Here is an 18032-nt window from a genome sequence, read left to right as displayed (position 1 = left end):
CACATGAAGAAGGCAAGAGCAGATGGGTGGGCTTAGACTGCTCCCTTTCCAATTAACCCTATCCTGAATAACTGAATATGGCATCCTGGTCCATCAGATCTAAGGATAACTGAGAATATTGTTCAGCTTATTTTTTTTATTTAGAATTTTCAAAACTATCAGATTCCTGTTCAAAAATTGACAAAGAATTTGAGATTTTAAAAAACTGAATTCAGAAGATTGTAGAATTGATAGTCACCCATCTAGACCCAGGGTATTGAGTGCTTAGCTCTCAAAAAGTTTTGAAGCCTTGTTTATTCAACCCTATTTGAGGTGCTCCAACAGTTTCAAGCCGGGTAAATCAACTCTTTATTGGGAATAGTATGTCTATGGAAATTGCCCAGTGCAGTTGACTGAGATTTTTTAAAATTTGGTTTTTTAATTAGTATTTGCAAAAATTCATAGATTTTTTCCCCTGTGAATTCAATAAGAAAAAGTGTGTGTGTGTGTGTGTGTGTGTGTGTGTGTGTGTGTATCCCTGCATATAAGAGAAAGTGAAATGGATGGACCTACCAATCCTAACCAAACCCATTTCTTAGCCTCCTCTTTTTACAAGGAATCTCTATAACAATCTAGTCAACTTCTAGCTGTTAATTTGTGATTTGCAGAAAATAAAGGAAAAACATTATTTGTGCATTCATAGCAGCATTCATACTGTATTGGGTATAATAGGCTGACAGGGAATCTTAGTTCAGAAACTGAAGCACAACCATGCTCTGTTGGTTTTTATGAATATCACAGAAGTCCAGTGGGTAAAATAGATATACATTTAGCATTCATTTAGCTTTTGGTCGTGTTTTATTTGAATACATTTAAACTGGTACATACATTCCTGTTGTGAATTATTGTTCCCCCAGGATATTACTAAATGCTAGAGGGGAAAAACTATTCAGTGTTGGGGTTTAACTCAGACAGAAAGATGCAGTGGACATGTACTCTTTTATAAATGTATCTTATAGTATCCTTGAGATTCTTTAGACCTTAACAGTATTACAAGTGAATTTACCATAGATGTTATTTATATAATCGTATCACCCTGGATGGAACAAAACCTTTTTCAAAATACTTGCATACCCGTCAACTATTTTTCTTTCATATACTCTTAATGCTTATCGGGTCCTACTACCTGCTAAATGCTTATTATCAAATTAACAGTCTATTATGCACAGTAAGTTTTTTTATTAAAGAGTTACAGATCGAGATCATGTTTAATTAAAATTAACTTGCTTATGGAAGCCAAATGCACTAATGATTCACAATGACCTTTTATTACCTGCAGTCCCTTGTTTTGGCTGGATGATTGACAGCTTGCTGTTTGGCTACCGTGTTGTATTTCAGCTGACAAGACTTTTCATTTTAACTCAATTTGCCTGCCTATCACAAGCTGGTGGCAGGCCAGACTCAAGTCGCCCAGCTTTGCCTCAGCAGCTTGCTCTATTTCTCATTAGTACGCATTTATTCAGTGGAAATTGGAAGACAAATGCTTGAAGGCATGTGAACTAAGTATAGCAAATTAGGTTTAAAGACTGAATATTTATAAGTATATTGAAACGGCTTCAACTTTTAAAAAAAGATCTTGGTGAATCGAGTGCTGGCTATATAAGAGAAAAGAGGAACAGGGGGATTCTAAAAATAACAATACTACGGGAAGTCTGTGGGTTTCTCTCTCTCCCCCTCCCTTCCCTCTCAACATAAAAAATATGTCAACTTTTCTGACAATCCCTCTTTCTGTAGTGAATTTTCAACATCTCATGTGTGCAGGAAGTGGTGGGGGGGAGAGATGAGGGTCATGTTCATTTGCTGCTTGGTTATCCCTTGGTATGCTTTAAATTGCCTTGTTTGTTCGGCACTAGCACAGAAACAGATGTTGCTCTACCGTGCTGGATAATTTACTGTACCTCATGGTGCAGAATGGAAGGCCTCCCAAGCTACCCAGCTGGTCAGACAGGAGCACTGGCTTCTGCCTACTGAAGTATGACAACAGCAAGTACAGGCGGCAGCTTTATCATCCAGTTGTCATTCTCAGCTTAGAATTCCAGCCTCCAAACAGGGACTGATGGGATATTGCAGCGTATGGATGTTGGGGGAAAGGCATCCCTTTTTGTTGTTGTTGTTGTTTGTTTTAATGGTAGACTGCCACACAGACCCGCACAAGCTCCCTCCGCCTTTGTTGATCATAATGTGACTCATTACTTTTGTCATCTAAGGATTATCGGCATGATCGCTCAGAGCGAGAGCCAAGCTTGCCTTCCCCCACATAACTGGTACTGGAAGGTAAAACAGATTTGTCATTTATGATCTGACCACTAAGCCACACTTTTGAGCTCCATTATTGTGATTAACTCCTGCATAAGATATGCTTGCCCGATTGTCATTTGCAATACCACAGTGGGCAACAGACTGCTACGCTTTCCGGGGAAACCATCAGCCAATCTGATGTGACTGTGTAGCTTGTGCTGCTCTGTATAAACCTGCTATCTCAGCAACCTCACTTCCCTGATTATTTTGCTCAATGTTGTTGCATTTTTTTCTTCATCCACACTTCCCCCGCCCCCAAAAACACACGCAGCCTTCAGTGTACAGTGGCATTGCATATGTCAGCTACCATTTCCACACAACAGACTAAAATGGGTGTTATCAGCTTCATTTTGCCAAGGCTGAAGACAGCCTAGGAGTGGACTCTCTGGACCTTGCCTTTTTAACCACGTAAAGTTTTTTTTTTTGTAGCCACAACGCTGCCAATTGAAATCTATCGTGTCAGGTGCCTTGTGGCTATCTGCAGTAGAGGCCATGTTCTGGAACCGGGGTTCTTTTCTGGCTTCGTCACCAACAAGCCGATTTGACTCTCTCTGATTATAGTAACGAAGGCAGTCCAAAAGAATATGCACAGCCTCACTGTACGTCACATTGAATCACAGCCCTGGCCACATAGAGCTGACCGCAGCCTCATTTCTTTAGACAAATGCACGCTTAAGGAAAAAAAAACACAACTCTGGCGAGAAAGCATCCAAGGCCACTTTATTTACGATGCGCTCTGCAACAGATTTAATTTTTAGTGAAAGAACATTTTTTATTATATTTTTCAGATGTGTCCACGCTGGGGTTCCTCTCCTCTCTCTAGTAAACTAACCTTGGGGCTGGGGGGTGGGTGGGTCATCCAATCTCATGTGGGGTTGCTGATATATATTCCAAGAAACACAATATCAACCATCTAGTTGTTCTTTTGTGGGAAGAGAGCTCTGGGATTTTTTGGGGGGAGGGGGAGAGTTTCCACCCCCCCAAAAATTAGGCTAATTTTCACACTGATGACTTGAAGGAATCATGCCGCCTATTACAGCACCCAGCCACGCTGGTGGAAAAATAGTCAGTTTTGATTACAAAGTGAGAGATGCAGGCCCAGACAGGAGCTACATGCTGGTATGCATGCCATCAGAATGATTTATGCAAATTATGCATATTATTCCCAAAGGAATTCCTCCTCAAACTGCCAGGATAAATTGCCGGAAATTAGCCATAAAATCTGTCGTACTAGGAGCAAGAGAGGTGAAGGCCACTGGGAAACCAAGGACATTTCCCTTCTCAAACCTTCCAAGTTTATGCTGGGTTTCTGGAAAAGGTTTGGAATTTCTGTCAAGATATTACAAAATATGTAAGTTCCCCACCTTGACTTGTCAAACCACCATACATTATTTGAATCTTCTTAGCAAACAATCAAAATTACATGTACAAAATTTTGTTTGAATTTACCAAATGGCCAACACAGCAACCCCTACGTTTAATCAAAATTTCAGCATGACAATGATACTGCCAATGTTTCCTTAATACCTTATATAGTTACCCACAGTTGATAGCATGGTTATTTGAGCTGATAGTTCTGTAATGCATGGTTGAAGTGTAACATGGGGCTTTTGAGAAACAGGTTGAGCAGAGATTTTGTTATTGTGGCTGGTGTTTGCTCACAAGCCTACAAAGTGTGTAAATGCATGAAAGCAACCTCCCTTCTTATTGTTGACATTTTCAACATGATGCCCAAATAATGGTTTTCAGCTCAAAATCCACAGCACTGCCTCGAGCCTAACAAAATTCATTTGGATCTATCAGTAAGAGTTATATTTAAAAGTCCCGAATCACAGAGCTTTTTCTAGCCCTCTGGGAAAGTTTTATTACCCATTTTTACCCTCCTTTCCTTCCACATTTCCTTTCCTAGTCTGCTCTAGTAAACCTGTAGATCCCTGGCAGCTGTAACAACTTACAACTTGCAATCATCTTCCATATTTTAATGCTTTGGGGGTTGTTATCCCCCCTTCTTTATTTAAATTCAGAGAGTGCCATAAATGAAAGTTTACGAATGTGCTCATCTTCAATGAACATCCGCCTCACAAAGGAAGATTTTATTCTGAAGCTCGAAGGGAATCTGGAAGTCAGTTTGAGAAAGGGAGACTACATCGCTATTTATCCTCCGATTCTTCACATGGACCCCGAGGTCTACCAGGATCCCGAGGTAAACATTCAGCTGGTATTACATGTACTACTTCAGGCATATTTTTGCAACTAGGCCTTTTTGTAATATATAGATTTCTTTTCTTCTTAAGGGGGAGGGAGGACATTGCTGTTCCTTCTTGTGGAACAAATTTTCCTACTTTTAGATCTTTTCAAGGTGCCTGCAGGCCAAAGTATTCATGGCTCTAAAGAGAGAAATATGGTGATCAGACTGACTGCTACTCCTTTGAGAAGAACTGACAATTGTGCGTTGACTACCATAAACTTGAGGCTAAATGTGGGCTTTGTTTGGAAGTGGATCATTGGATGCCCAAAGAAGGCTGAATAATAGAAGGTGACTTAAAGAGCAAATAATGTGGGCCATTTAGCTAAGTGCCCCCAAAGCATCATTGACTCTCTAAAGCCCCTATAATAGCAGTGCCTTCTGTAGCCGGATGCTTTTTCACCTCTCTTTATAGAGATTGGCCCTTTCGTGGTCAATTAGTATGGCAACTCAAGATTGTAAAGCTGTTGCTTTGTGAAGCTTTGAGGGTAATTGTGTCATCTCCTTGTATTTTCCCCCCTTCTGAAGCTAAAGTTAATGAATATCAAAGACTGGAAATTAATCCAGCCTAGCACAGCTTTAATACAGCTTCAGACGTTCATCACCTGCATGCAGCTGCATTCTAAGACTTTTACTGAGGTATTTTGTTGCTGACTTGAGGGGTCAGCACTGGAAAAAACAGGGGTTGGAGGGGGGTTGTTTTGTTTTTGTTTTGCAAAAACCAGCCATAGAAATCACTGTCAGTGCTTTTTTGTGTGCTGCACATGCATTAGGGGACTTTTTGCCAGTCTCACCTCTGTTTCTGATGTTTTTGAATTGCAGTCTGTTCCACAAAAAAGGGGAATATAGTGGGTTGAACTGAGAGTTATGTTCATTGATGGAAGTAGAGAGAGGGAATGTTTTGCCTATTTGCCCTCTGTTTCTAATGCCTAGTCACTCTACTGTCATCCCATTGTTCTAGAAAGTTATCCAGCTCTCCATAACAGATTGGGGAAGCATACAAAATATCACAGGTTGATGCTGGTTACAACCCACTATAATAGGAAATTTGTTGGATGTATATTTTTAGAAAATTATACCACAAATAAAACAGTCTTGTTTCCTATGTTTACCTGCACTCAGGATGACTTACTGCATTTCTGTCCTGGCATATGTCTGCATATTTCTAAACAATGTACAAGTTTTAAGAATAAAACAACATAAATATGAAGCATATAAGCATAAACATGGCAGTTAGTTGTTTAAAATTCCCAGCTGAAATTTTAAAACCCTTTGCTGGAACCTACAAAGTAATAAAGTTGGCGAACTGCTCTAGGAATGTCACAATGGAAGATACGGGGGGAGCCCTTTCTCTCTTTGAGGGCGTATCTCACCACTAACAGAGATGGCAATAGGACCAGGGAGTCAGTTGATTATCTTAACATTTTGCTGAGATGGGTATAGGATGGAATGTTCCCTAATGTGTGTCAGCACAGGAGCTGGGAAAACAGTTTTGTGTAATCTGTCTTTTTGAGTAAACCAGAATTTGTACTTCCCAGCCCAATATGTGCACTGAAATACAATTTTCCATCAAATGTTTCCCTTCTAAATTTTGGAGTAGAACTCTCAGCTCAGTAATGAATACAAAAATGCATACATTAGGGAAATTTAGGTACAAAATGTTTGTTAAAGGCATTAGTGTACAAAAATAAATGCAAATGTTCATGTTTTTAAAACATGTTTTAAAACAACATATTTAACACAGACCACATATATATCAATTCATACATCTCTGGCTGGAGATGTTATATGTTACCATTAGTGGGTACATATTACAGTTGGTACATGTTATAAATTTGCATTTGGCCCCACTAAAAATACACGGTGCTTTAATGGTTACAATTTTATCTTTTTCATATGTACACTGTGTCGGAGTTGAGATGCTGATGAACTACCATGGGTGACTAGGACTGGGAACTGGAATTAATATTTGAAGGACCATGTGGTGATTTAGATAACAATAGCAAATACATACAGTATAGTGTCTGTAACTGACTTAAGGAGAAGCCCTGGTGGCATAGTGGTTAAATGCCTGTACTGCAACCACTCACTCAAAACCATAAGGTTGTGAGTTCAATACTAGCCAGGGCTCAAGCTCAACTCAGGCTTGCATCCTTCCGAGGTTGCTAAAATGAGAACCCAGCTTGTTTGGGGCAATTAGCTTACAGTTGTAAACCGCTTACAGGCTGCTTAGTTCAGTATGAAGCAGTATTTAAATGAAGCTGCTGCTAAACTCTTTAAGACCACTTTTTAATCCCAACTAGAATAGACCCACTAAATCAGTTCTCATTGATTGAATAAACCTAATATAATTGGGACAACAACTGGATTTTCACTAATATCTGTAGTCATGTTAAATAGCAAAGTGACTCATGTACACTACAATTTTTGTCCTTATCATACCATAGCTTTCCATTTCTGGACTTGCAGACTGCAAAGTACATTACTACCGCAATATACATTTCTTTGAGTGATCTACAGAATTTATGCACTGTCTCTCAAAGTGAGTGCCCAAGGCTGCTTAAAGCAACCAATTAGCACAATAAACACTTCCCCAAAACAGTAAAAACACACGTGGAAAGCAAGCCAGCAAATATAAATAACAGTTAAAAATTACCAAAAGAAATCTTTCTTGGATCTTAAATACCAGTAAAAGCCTGTGAGAACAAGACTGACATATAGTATCTAAAAAAGAAGGAATGGAACCAGGTGAACATGTCTAAATGAAATATTTTACCCTTTGGATAGTGCCACAGAGAAGACTCTGTGTTTACTATCCACTTGCCTGACGTCAGAAGACAGAGTGCTGGGGAGGGAAGGGTGAAGCCAAATATGTTTTTAAGTGGATAGATCCATGTGGAGAAATGCAGTCTTTTGGGGTATCTTGGCACTACGACCTTTAGAAGTATAAAGAACCAAGTTCTGAAATTAGGAGCCAGTGAGCCTTAGTTTTTTAACTCCAAAGAATTACATATTCAAGGCAAAAGTTAGGTCCACAACTATCAGCCACTTGTAGCACCAAAGTTTTTCCCCCAAGTTCTGATCCATGGATATCCACACTTCGACCCCCTTTTATGGCATGATCTGGAACCTTGCTATCTGTGGCATATAAATACTGGACTTCTGTGCAAAATATATTTATTTGTACAAGAAACAGTTCTTATGTGTTGTTGTTGTTGTTCTTGTGTGCCTTCAGGTCATTTCTGACTTATGGTGACCCTAAGTTGAACCTATCACAGAGTTGTCTTGACAGAGGGGGGTTGCCTTTGGCTTCCTCTGAGAGTGATAGAGTGTGACTTGCCCAAGGTCACCCAATGGGTTTCCATGGCCAAGTGGGGAGCAGGGGCCAAACCCTGTTTTTCGGAGTCCTGGTGCAACACTTAAATCACTGCACTGCACTGACTCTAGTATATGTTTTTAATGTATTTCTTTTATTTACCTTCTTTATACAGTCCTTTATATCAGTACCAGAGAGTGTACATGTACTAGGGAGTACACATGTATAATGGAAATATTGTAAAACCTCGTATAAACAAAAACAAATGAGAGACAAATATAGAGCAGATCAACCAATTACAACTCCTTGGTAGACAAAAAGGTGTGATGTAGTATTGAAGCAGTTGTGGTGTTAATGGCAGTCACTCACTGAGGAGCATGTGCCATGGTTGGGTGCCATAGCAGAGAAACCTCTCATTCTTTTGTTGGTGCATGGAGTACTTAAGAGAAAAACAAGCATCTTCCATAAAATTTCCTCAGCTGCCATAATTTCTTGACACTTGTGCATGGTTTACATTAAAAAAATAAACACAGATATTTTAAAACTTCCCCCATGTTAAACACCAGTCTTATGAAATTTGTCATTGTCATTTATGTATGCTAATATTGATTTGAATTTTTGCATAGTCAATCCAACATAATCAGAAACAAGTGCGTTCATTATCCTCAAGGTACATTTTCAGAACATGAGCTTTCTGGATGATGAGGTGGTAACTTGTTTTCAGTAGCAACCCTGAAAACAGAAGACATGCAGGTTAGACATGAGACGCTGCATTTGAAGACTTTACAGCAGTGATTTCCTTCCAAGTATTTTGGACTTCAGCTCCCAAAATCCCAAACCATTAGCCAAGATTGTTGAAGCTTCTGCGAGCTGAATTCCAAAACATCTGGAGGACCAAAGTTTGGGAATTACCACTTTTTGGGAATTACCACCTTTCCTAACCTGGTCCCCACCAGGTGGAATGGTGATGATGATGCTATTTCTTTATATCCTGTCCTTTTGTCAGCATTGAATTAAAGGCAGTTTACAGCAGCTAAAACTCATTTCATCATTAAAAAGTTTAAAAGAAATTAAACTATCATAAAATTAAAACTAGTTAAAAACATAAAACATTAAAGAATAACAACAAATAAAACTCCAGCACATTATATAATAGCTGTTTCTCCCCAAAAAATAAACTCTCAGAAGTCTGCTGGGGGATGGGAGGAGAAAGGTTTTTACCTGATTATGGAAAAGTGATTTGGAGGATTCCAGTTTAGCCCCTCTCAGAAGGGAGGTGCAGACCAGAGAGCAGCCACTGAGAAGATCCTCTCCCATGTCCCTACCAAATGGACTTTGTGGAGTGGTGAGATAGAGAGAAGGGCCTCCCCAAAAGATCTCAAAACAGAGACTGGTCCATACAAGAGAATAGGGTCCTTCAAATAACTGGATCTGAATCCAGCGTAGAGATCCTCCCACCACCATGGCTGTGCTACTTGTGATGATGGGATTTCTAGTACAGTGGGCTTGGCAATCTACAAATTTGGCCATCCATGGATTGCCAGACCTCATATTATTCAATGGCGGTGCATACACATGGACACACTAACACATCGACACACACATCATCACAATTGAATAATACAGGGCTTATGCATCTGCATTTTGTCCCATCCACTGGGGGTCCCTGAACCAAACCTTCATGGATGGAAGACTATTGGCCAAGCTATCAGGGGCTTCTGGGTGCTGAAATCCAAAACAGCTGGAGGACCAAAGGTTGGGAACCACTGATCTAGATGATTTCCAGTCTGTGACAGCTGTTTTAAATTATAATCAGAGAGGTATCTCAAATTGAGCATTTTTCTTTGTTTCTTTGTTAAGACAGCTTCTGCACCCATCCACTTATTTTAACATGGTCACTGCAAAAAGTCTAAGAAGCTGGAAGATCCCACCGCTTTTATATTCAGGGTCTTGGGCCTGGCCATTGGAGTCCCTTCCATAGGAGTCTGTAATTCTAATATAATATTATTCATCTGGTGTCCTATCTCTGTTTTTCACAACATAAAGTGTCTGGGAGTCATTTTCTGATCATATTCTGTTCTTTCCTGGCCCTGCAATAGCCTGAGGGGCAAAAGTATAATGAAAATGTCCTCATATTTCTTAGAGGGCATTTGGGACCAAAAGGTCTGGAGAGTGGGTAAATACTAGACACTTGAGGAGTCATAGAAACAGTCCTAGAGGCCACGTGTGGCCTTCAAACTGCATTTTGCCCACCCCTGTCTAAAGTCCAAAACACACCGCAGAAATAATCCAGTTTGAGACTGCTTTAACTGTCCTGGCTCACTGCTAGGAAATCTTGGGAATTGTAGTTTATTATGACACCAGAACTCTCTGACAAAGAAGGTTTAAATGTCTCATATAACTACAGTTCCCGGAATTCCCTAGCATTGAGCAAGCACAATTAAAGTGGTCTCAAAGTGAATTATTTCCCAGAATTCCCTAGCATTGAGCCAGCACAATTAAAGCAGTCTCAAACTGAATAATTTCTGCAGTGTGTTTTGGACCTAAGTTAATAAAACACTAGAGCAGTTATCTTCACAAGATATGAAATCTCATCATCCTCTAGATATGCTTTCTCATGTATCTGTCCTCATTTCAAAAGGTTGGGGGAGGTTAAATGATGCACACTTCCAAATCAAAGCTACACTCCAGGGCTAAAAAATGGAACAAACAGAACCCGGGATAGTCTGGCTTAGCACAGAAAATGTGCATTTTTGTGCCCTTATATAAATGGCCTGATGCAAGTGGAGGGCTGCGGCAAAGCAAAGAAATGAAAGTGTGACAACTCTACAATATAATTACAACATACACAAACCAGACCATCCAACATGGGGCCATGGTGTGCAGGGGGGTGAAGGGGCATGTAGAAGGGGCTCTGTGATTGTGCTTTGCCAGTGTATCACTCACACAACGGTGCTTTGATGCCCTGTATGGATGGAACATCACACATGCAACTGTGTGCCCATTCTAAGGGACACCCATCCAATGGATGGCATCTGGGTGGATGTGGGAGGTACTTGGGGGTCAGCAAGGGTGTGTTTGTGTGATGATGTCCATGTATGATGCCACATTGTGTGGTCAGGCCATGCACATTCAATCTGCCTTGGGAGTTGGTTCTGCAGGCAGCAAGGTTTCTACTTGCTTTGGGAAAAGCAGGATTGAGCTGCTTTTTCCTGCCTGTCTGTTCCAGACCTCAGATCAGAAGTGACCAACTATGCTTTTAGTCTGCAACTCCTATCAGCTCTAGAGTGCTCCATTTTCCCCATCCCTGGCTTAGCTCTTAGCTGATCACTTCGTAGATCCATTTTTCCATCTCTGGAATCACTATATTAATTTTTATTATTTTCCCTTTCAGCAATACAAATTTGACCGTTATGTCGAAAATGGAAAGAAGAAGACAGGTTTCTACAAACAGGGGAAGAAACTAAAACACTTTCTGATGCCTTTTGGCTCTGGAGCCAGCATGTGCCCTGGCAGGTTCTTTGCAGTTAATGAAATTAAGCTGTGTTTGGTTTTATTGTTGTCTTATTTTGATATGGAATTATTGGAAGAGAAATCAATTGGACTAGACAAGAGTAGAATCGGCCTGGGAATATGCTTGCCTGATTCCGATGTTATGTTCCGTTACAAGCTGAAGCCTTAATATGTAAATTCAATTGTTAACTGAACATCCTACTCTGATTCATTCTGGCTCTTGCTATTAAATTCTGTATGGTTTTCGTATCTTTCTGGTATATTTAGGTATGAAATTCGCCATGTTTTGATTGCTGCTAAGTATTTCAGATGATATTTGCAAAGAGCCATGGATATTTTTGCACAAAGCAATAAACACAAATCTTAATCATGGGTGGGAATCATGTGGCCCTCTAGATGCTGTTGAACTGCAACTCCTAGTATTACTCACCATTGGCAATGGTGGAGAGGGTTGCTGGGACTTTCAGTCCAGTTACATCCAGAAGGCTGTATAATTCTGACAGCTGTTGTAAATCCAATTGCTAGTCCAAATTGAAGTATATCCACTGAACTAATGGGATATTTGGTAAGGCAATATTTATGTAAGTTCCACTGATTCAAAGGAAGCATCTCTACTTGGGACTAAAAAAGTATATTTTGATGATACAGTACACCTTTTGTGCAACATCTTAAAAGAAGTCTTAGAATATATGAAAACAAGAGATTTGAGATTCAAGGCTTCACAAGTACTAGCTAGAGATCAGGGTTCGTTTCAGTTTGTTTCTGATTAGCATTTACCAACATTCACAAATTTCTTCATATTTAGGATGATAAAATTTTTCACAATCTTCTGAATGAGTGTGGAACAAAGCAAAATGGATACATTGATCCAGGCCTAGGACTGTTAAAAATCTAGGTTTTAATCCCTGCATAGTCAGTCGTGTTTAGGTCTATATTAGTCTTCACATCTCTTTATTCTGGAAAAAAAGACCCGTCATTTTTTTTAACAAAAATAGCAGACAGATGCAGCAGGGACCTCTCCATAATAGGAATAGCTACATTTGCTGTTACAAATGGGAGAATTTCACTTCAATTCATTTTTGAATGTGCAAATCACATATTTCTAATGGGACATGCAGAATTTGTAAATTGTATATTTAGAACTGGAAGAACTGGAAGCTTTTTTTTTTACTGAACTCCAGAGAAAAATCAAACTGACAATTATGTCCATCCCATGCACTGACCTATCAATAAAGTTTCTGGCCTGCTGGAAGTAACACTAAAACTGGCAAAGATCTTTTTATTCATACAGGATTTTGAACATCTGACCTGAGATTTTGCTTATGGGGGATTTTTACTGATATGTTTGTAATTATGTTTTTAATTAGTACTTTGTGTTATAATAGTCTTTATTTGATTTTTAGTCATGTGTTCTGCCTTGAATGCCATTTATTGGCTGAAAGATGTGGTGTAAATTTAATTAATAAATAAATGCTGAATTCCTAAATACAGTTGTTAAGAAGTTATCATTATTGAGCACAAATAGATTTAATTCAGGATACATATGCACAGGAAACTCATTTTTCTTTGAACAGCACACTTACGCTACCACCCCCACCCCACCCCACACACATACCAAGTACGGTAACTTGGAAATTACTATAGTCATTGACATGGTGAAGTAGTGTGAAGGCATTTTATGCTTCACAGCAGTGATGATTCTACATAAATATAGCCTTACATAGAAGGCATTACTGAGGTCCGGCTGGTAGGAACGTATTCATGCATAATATGCCACGAAGCTACACATTCCCTGAGACTCTCCAACATAAATTGATCTTTTTTGTTTGACTAACGAATGGTTCTCGGTCATAATGATGATAGTGATGGTTATGATAGTCAAATAAGCAAACTTGAATATTTTGGTTGTGCACTCGTAGGAAGAATTATAAAGAATGAATCAGACATTCATGGTTATATGGATATGTCAATTTCCTGCAAACAGGAGATAATAATAAAATAATATTTTTTTATTTTTATCCCACTTTTTGCCAATCAATCAAAGCGGCATACAACAGGCTAAAATATATCCCTATATACATAGTACCCCCCTTATAACAAGACTGAACAGTATAAAACTATCATCATCATTATAATGAATGATAAAACTAAAACTAACATTTTAAAATCCAAACAATAACCATAACCATGGGCAGAGTTCGATAAATAGGGAAGTATTATTCGTGGCCAAATATTTTATTCCAGGAAGGCCTGCTGGAAGAGATCCATCTTAATGGCTTTTTTGAAGCTCTCTAGATTGGTAATTTGACGGATCTTGTCCGGCAGGCCATTTCATAAATTGGGAGCGGCTGAAGAAAATGTCCCCTGGGAGGTCACATCAATCTGGTCTTTAAGGGCTGTAGTAAATTCTTCCCAGAGGACCTGAGTGTACGGGGCGGATTATATGGAAGGAGGTGATCTCTTAGATAGGTTGAGCCCGAGCCATGTAGGGCTTTAAAGGTGATAGCCAACATCTTGAACTGTGCCCAGAAACTGATAGGCAGCCAGTGGAGTGACTTCGATATTGGTGTTATATGAAAGATTGAAATTATTGCATGGGGAAAGAGCAGGCTTCCCTTCAGATCTCTATCTCTCAGTGAGCAATTTATGTATTACATTTGAAATGTGCTCTTATAGCCATAAGATGGACAAAACTGTTCAGATCAAGTAATCCTAATTGAGAAATGGTATAATGGATCTAGGAAAGGAAAAGTTTTCTGCCACCCTCCAGGACTCTCCAGGGGCTGTGTGGACTTCTAAACATGCCAACAAATAAAACCGGAAGTGAATTGAAATACGCTTTTGGTTTTGACAAACACATACTTTAAAATCTTAAATAGTGCAGCCTGCCCTCACCACCACCATTACCTGTTTAAAAGGTGAATTGCCAATCCTGCAGATAGAAGGAGTGGTTCACCTTGGGAAGCCAAAATAAAAGTTATTCTCGTGAGTTTTGAAAGGTGGAAACCACAAAAATACCTTTGGGGTCCCATGCTATCCCAGGACTGCACTCTGTTTACTCTATCCTAATTCAATTGGGTATAGGTACCCTGTGGTCTTCCAAATGTTATTGGACTGCAGTTTCCAGCATACCTTGCCCTTCTCTGTGCTGGCTAGTGCTGATGGGAGTTGCAGTCCAGTTACAGTAGAAGGACCACTAGTTACTTGCTGCTGCTGACTGCTCTTACCAAGAGGCAAATCACACTGAATTTAGTTGACATGCATGGGATTGCATTGGCAGTTCATCTATATTTCATTTTATACCACAGTTGATTTATTAGACTAAAAACGACAAAGATACTTTACCAGAGCTGGAAAGTAGGCTGAAAAACACAATATGCTTCTAAATGCAGGCATATTAAAAGCAACAGAAAATCTATCCAAGAGATCATCAATTCCAGCCATTTATCTGTCTCCCAAATACTTGAGGGATCTTGTAGTACTGTTGTGATTAACTGAAAGAAGTTGGTAGCATGAGCGTTTGTATACTTGAGGCTACTTCCTCAGATGCCAACATAGCTGGGATTGTGCGTATTTCATATCCAATCCCTTTCATGTTCCTGGTAGATTCTGATAGTTTTGGCAGTTTGTGGATATTGCAGCTATTGCACATAGTAGATCAGATCCTACATTACTTCAGTATACTATAATATCTGCACAGAGGAGTGACATTATGGTTTCATTATGTAACCCTTATACTGAATAGCAGTGTAAAAACAACTAATATGGATAAATGGCTGATATCCCATTGTGCAGTTGCAAGGCACAAATGTGCTTTCACATGCTACTCTAGGAACTTGAGCATGATACTTCATGCACAACAGTTCCACATACAGAATTCCACTTATGCCTTTGTCAGCTGAATATGAGCAATGCACATTGTCCACATACATCTGCATGTGTCACTGAGAGGATACTAGCCTAGAATGGGATCTTGTAAGGGATCAAGAGTGTGAGAAATACCTTTGTAGCATGCACCTTCTTAGACTTAGGCGCGTTCCGGACGGGCCCTATGGGGCGCCGTTGTTACACACGAGGGGTGGTGCTTCCTGATGCGCCTTGCCCCTCATGCGTAACGACTACGTAAAAATGACAGCACCACATACAGATGGGCGCCACCATTTTGACGTCACAGACACACAGCGTCCGGACGTCGCACACCGGAAGTGGCGCCACAAGTGTGTGCCACGTGCCTTGCGGCACCTCTTCCAGGGCGCAGGAAGAAGCATCATTTTGGCGCTTCTTTGTTGCTGCACCCGGGAACCACGCAGTTTGGCTGCTGCAGTTCCCGGACACAGCAACTGGCAGCGGCACAAGACTGCCCGTTTTGGATGGTCTGTAATGCACCTTTGCCTGCGTCCTCACTGCAGAAACTGTGCAGTTTGACACCACTTTAACTGCCATAGGTCAATGCTATCAGATTTTAGGATTTGTAGTTGGTGAGGCACAGAGTTCTTTGACAGAGAAGGCTAAATATCTCACAAAACTACAGATACCAGAATTCTGTGGCATTGAGCTATGTCAGCTTAAAGCAGTGTCAAACAGCATTTTCTCTGTAGTGCATCCACTTCATCAGATACAATGAAAGTTTATGCTATAAACTTCTTTCAGCTAGTCTCAAAGGTGCTACAAGAATCTTTTGTATACTGATACAGACAAACAAATGTCTTTGAGGATGCTATCCTGTAAGTCATAGCTCACAATTCAGCTAAAGTTTTACATTCTGTTTTCAGGAACAAAAGTGTGATGTCATTACAGTGTTGAATTACAGACATTCTTGCAAAATTGTACACTGTCAAATGTCTGCTGCTATAGTTGTAACAATCTTTCTTTGGCACCCTTTGGGTAGCAACTGTGAAAGATGAAAAACAGGTATTTGTTTTAAACATGACCTGTGTTTTGATTCACACTGTGCTTTTGGGATTTCTGCATTATAAATATCATGTGCTGAAATATAACATGATAGGATGCAATGGCATTCTGTCAAATATAAAAGCAAAGCATACATCTGATTAATCACAAAACTGTAACTGAACTGTCTCTGTTGGAGCCAATAGCAGAGCATTTGTAAATGTGCAAATGAAATCTGTGGAAGAGCACAATTGGCTGCTAGTTGCCCAGCTGCCATTCAAATTCTTTTTCCTTGCAAATAGAAACATACTGGGAAGTGCTAGACTGAGCCCCCACCCTGCAGAATAGAGTTGTTGGGTCTTAAAATAGGATTTGCTGCAAAGTTTATGACTGAATCTTGTTTAAAACAACAACAATTGGTGTCACTTCAGTTCTTCATCTGCTAAATACAGTTCTCATAAATGCTAAGATTCTTTACTTTCTTTTAAAAGAAATGAAATGATGGTGACCATGTTGTTCCATTAAGAAACAAAATTCCATATTCTACAACAGGGCAATGTCTTTTTAGGACCAGCAAAAGTTCCACAATAGTGCAAAAGTTTCAAAGATGCGTTACAGACTGCCGAAAAGTGGCGGCCTGTACCTGCCCCTTTCCCCGGGGTATCGGGGCCTCAGCTGCCAGACTGGTAGCCTCCGAGGCCCCGATCTGCCGCTTTCCAGGCTGCAGGGAAGCGGCAAAAGGCTGCTTCCCCACAGCCTGGAAAGGGGTGTCCTTGGGGCTTCAAGCCCCAAGGACACCCCACGGCGGCGGGGAGGAGGAGGCCCCTTTCTCCCTTGCGTTGCTGGGCGCAGCCGTCTGAAGGCTGCGCCCAGCACCGCAAACCAGGAAGGAGGCCTGTATAGAGGCGGCGCAGTCGTGATGTCGTCATGGCGGCCCCCATGTAGATGGGGCGCCGCCATTTTGTACGGACTGACTCCGTACTTAAAGGCCCGTCTGTAACGGGCCTAAATTCTGTAGAACTGTTCATTAAGCTAGATAGCAAAAATTAGGATGGGGCAGGGACAAACATGGGACACCAAAGATTTAGCTGGAAAACATGTTTTAGCCATGGCACCTGCAGTTCAACTCAGTCCTATAGTGGAGGATGTAGCGTAGACTTTCACTTTGTTCTTGTATACCTTCAAGTCATTTCTATTTCTGACTTACGGCAGCCCTGAGGTGAACCTATCATGGAGTTTTCTTGGCAAGATTTGTCCAAAGGGATATTGTCTTTGCCTTCCTCTGTGGCTGAGAGAGTTGGTGAAGGTCACCCGATGAGTTTCTATGGCAAAGCAGGGATTCAAACCCTGGTCTCTAGTGTCATAATCCATCACTCAGACCATTTCACCACACTGACTCTCTGGACTGTCAGCACTCACCATTTTCTTAAAAATGTAGTTTAAGATGTGCAGAATTCAAAAACGTCTGTTTTATTATGGGATTTTTAGCTTATTCTAATGAAGCTATTTCCTTACTGTGAGTCAGGGGTTTGTTCTGTTTCCTGAAAAGTTATGTGGCTGGGAAGGTCAGAGCAAAGTCCTGACCTCAAGAATTGGACATAATCACAATGCAGAATGTGTAAATCATAGCTCACAACTCATCCACATGTGTGTGCACACTTTTTCCCTCTCCGTAGGGAGAGGTGGGATGATGATGATGATGATGATGATGATGATGATGATGATGATGAT

The 18032-nt window shown here is 40.4% G+C and overlaps 1 protein-coding gene across 1 annotated transcript in view; it reads left to right on the top strand.

Annotated features, from left to right (window-relative positions):
- LOC121927910 (cytochrome P450 7B1) overlaps positions 1–12897 on the top strand; it is a 127193-nt gene extending 114296 nt beyond the window's left edge. Inside the window, exons 5-6 of the mRNA XM_042461949.1 lie at positions 4362–4540; positions 11293–12897. Of these exons, the coding sequence (XP_042317883.1) occupies positions 4362–4540; positions 11293–11580 (467 nt within the window). The 3' untranslated portion in view covers positions 11581–12897. The remainder of the gene's footprint in view (positions 1–4361; positions 4541–11292) is intronic.
- The last annotated feature ends 5135 nt before the right edge of the window (positions 12898–18032 follow it).

Source organism: Sceloporus undulatus, chromosome 4, assembly GCF_019175285.1.
Source record: "Sceloporus undulatus isolate JIND9_A2432 ecotype Alabama chromosome 4, SceUnd_v1.1, whole genome shotgun sequence".
Taxonomy (NCBI): Eukaryota; Metazoa; Chordata; class Lepidosauria; order Squamata; family Phrynosomatidae; genus Sceloporus; species Sceloporus undulatus.
Note: the sequence above shows the minus strand (reverse complement) of the source record. Positions and strands in the feature narration are given on the sequence as shown.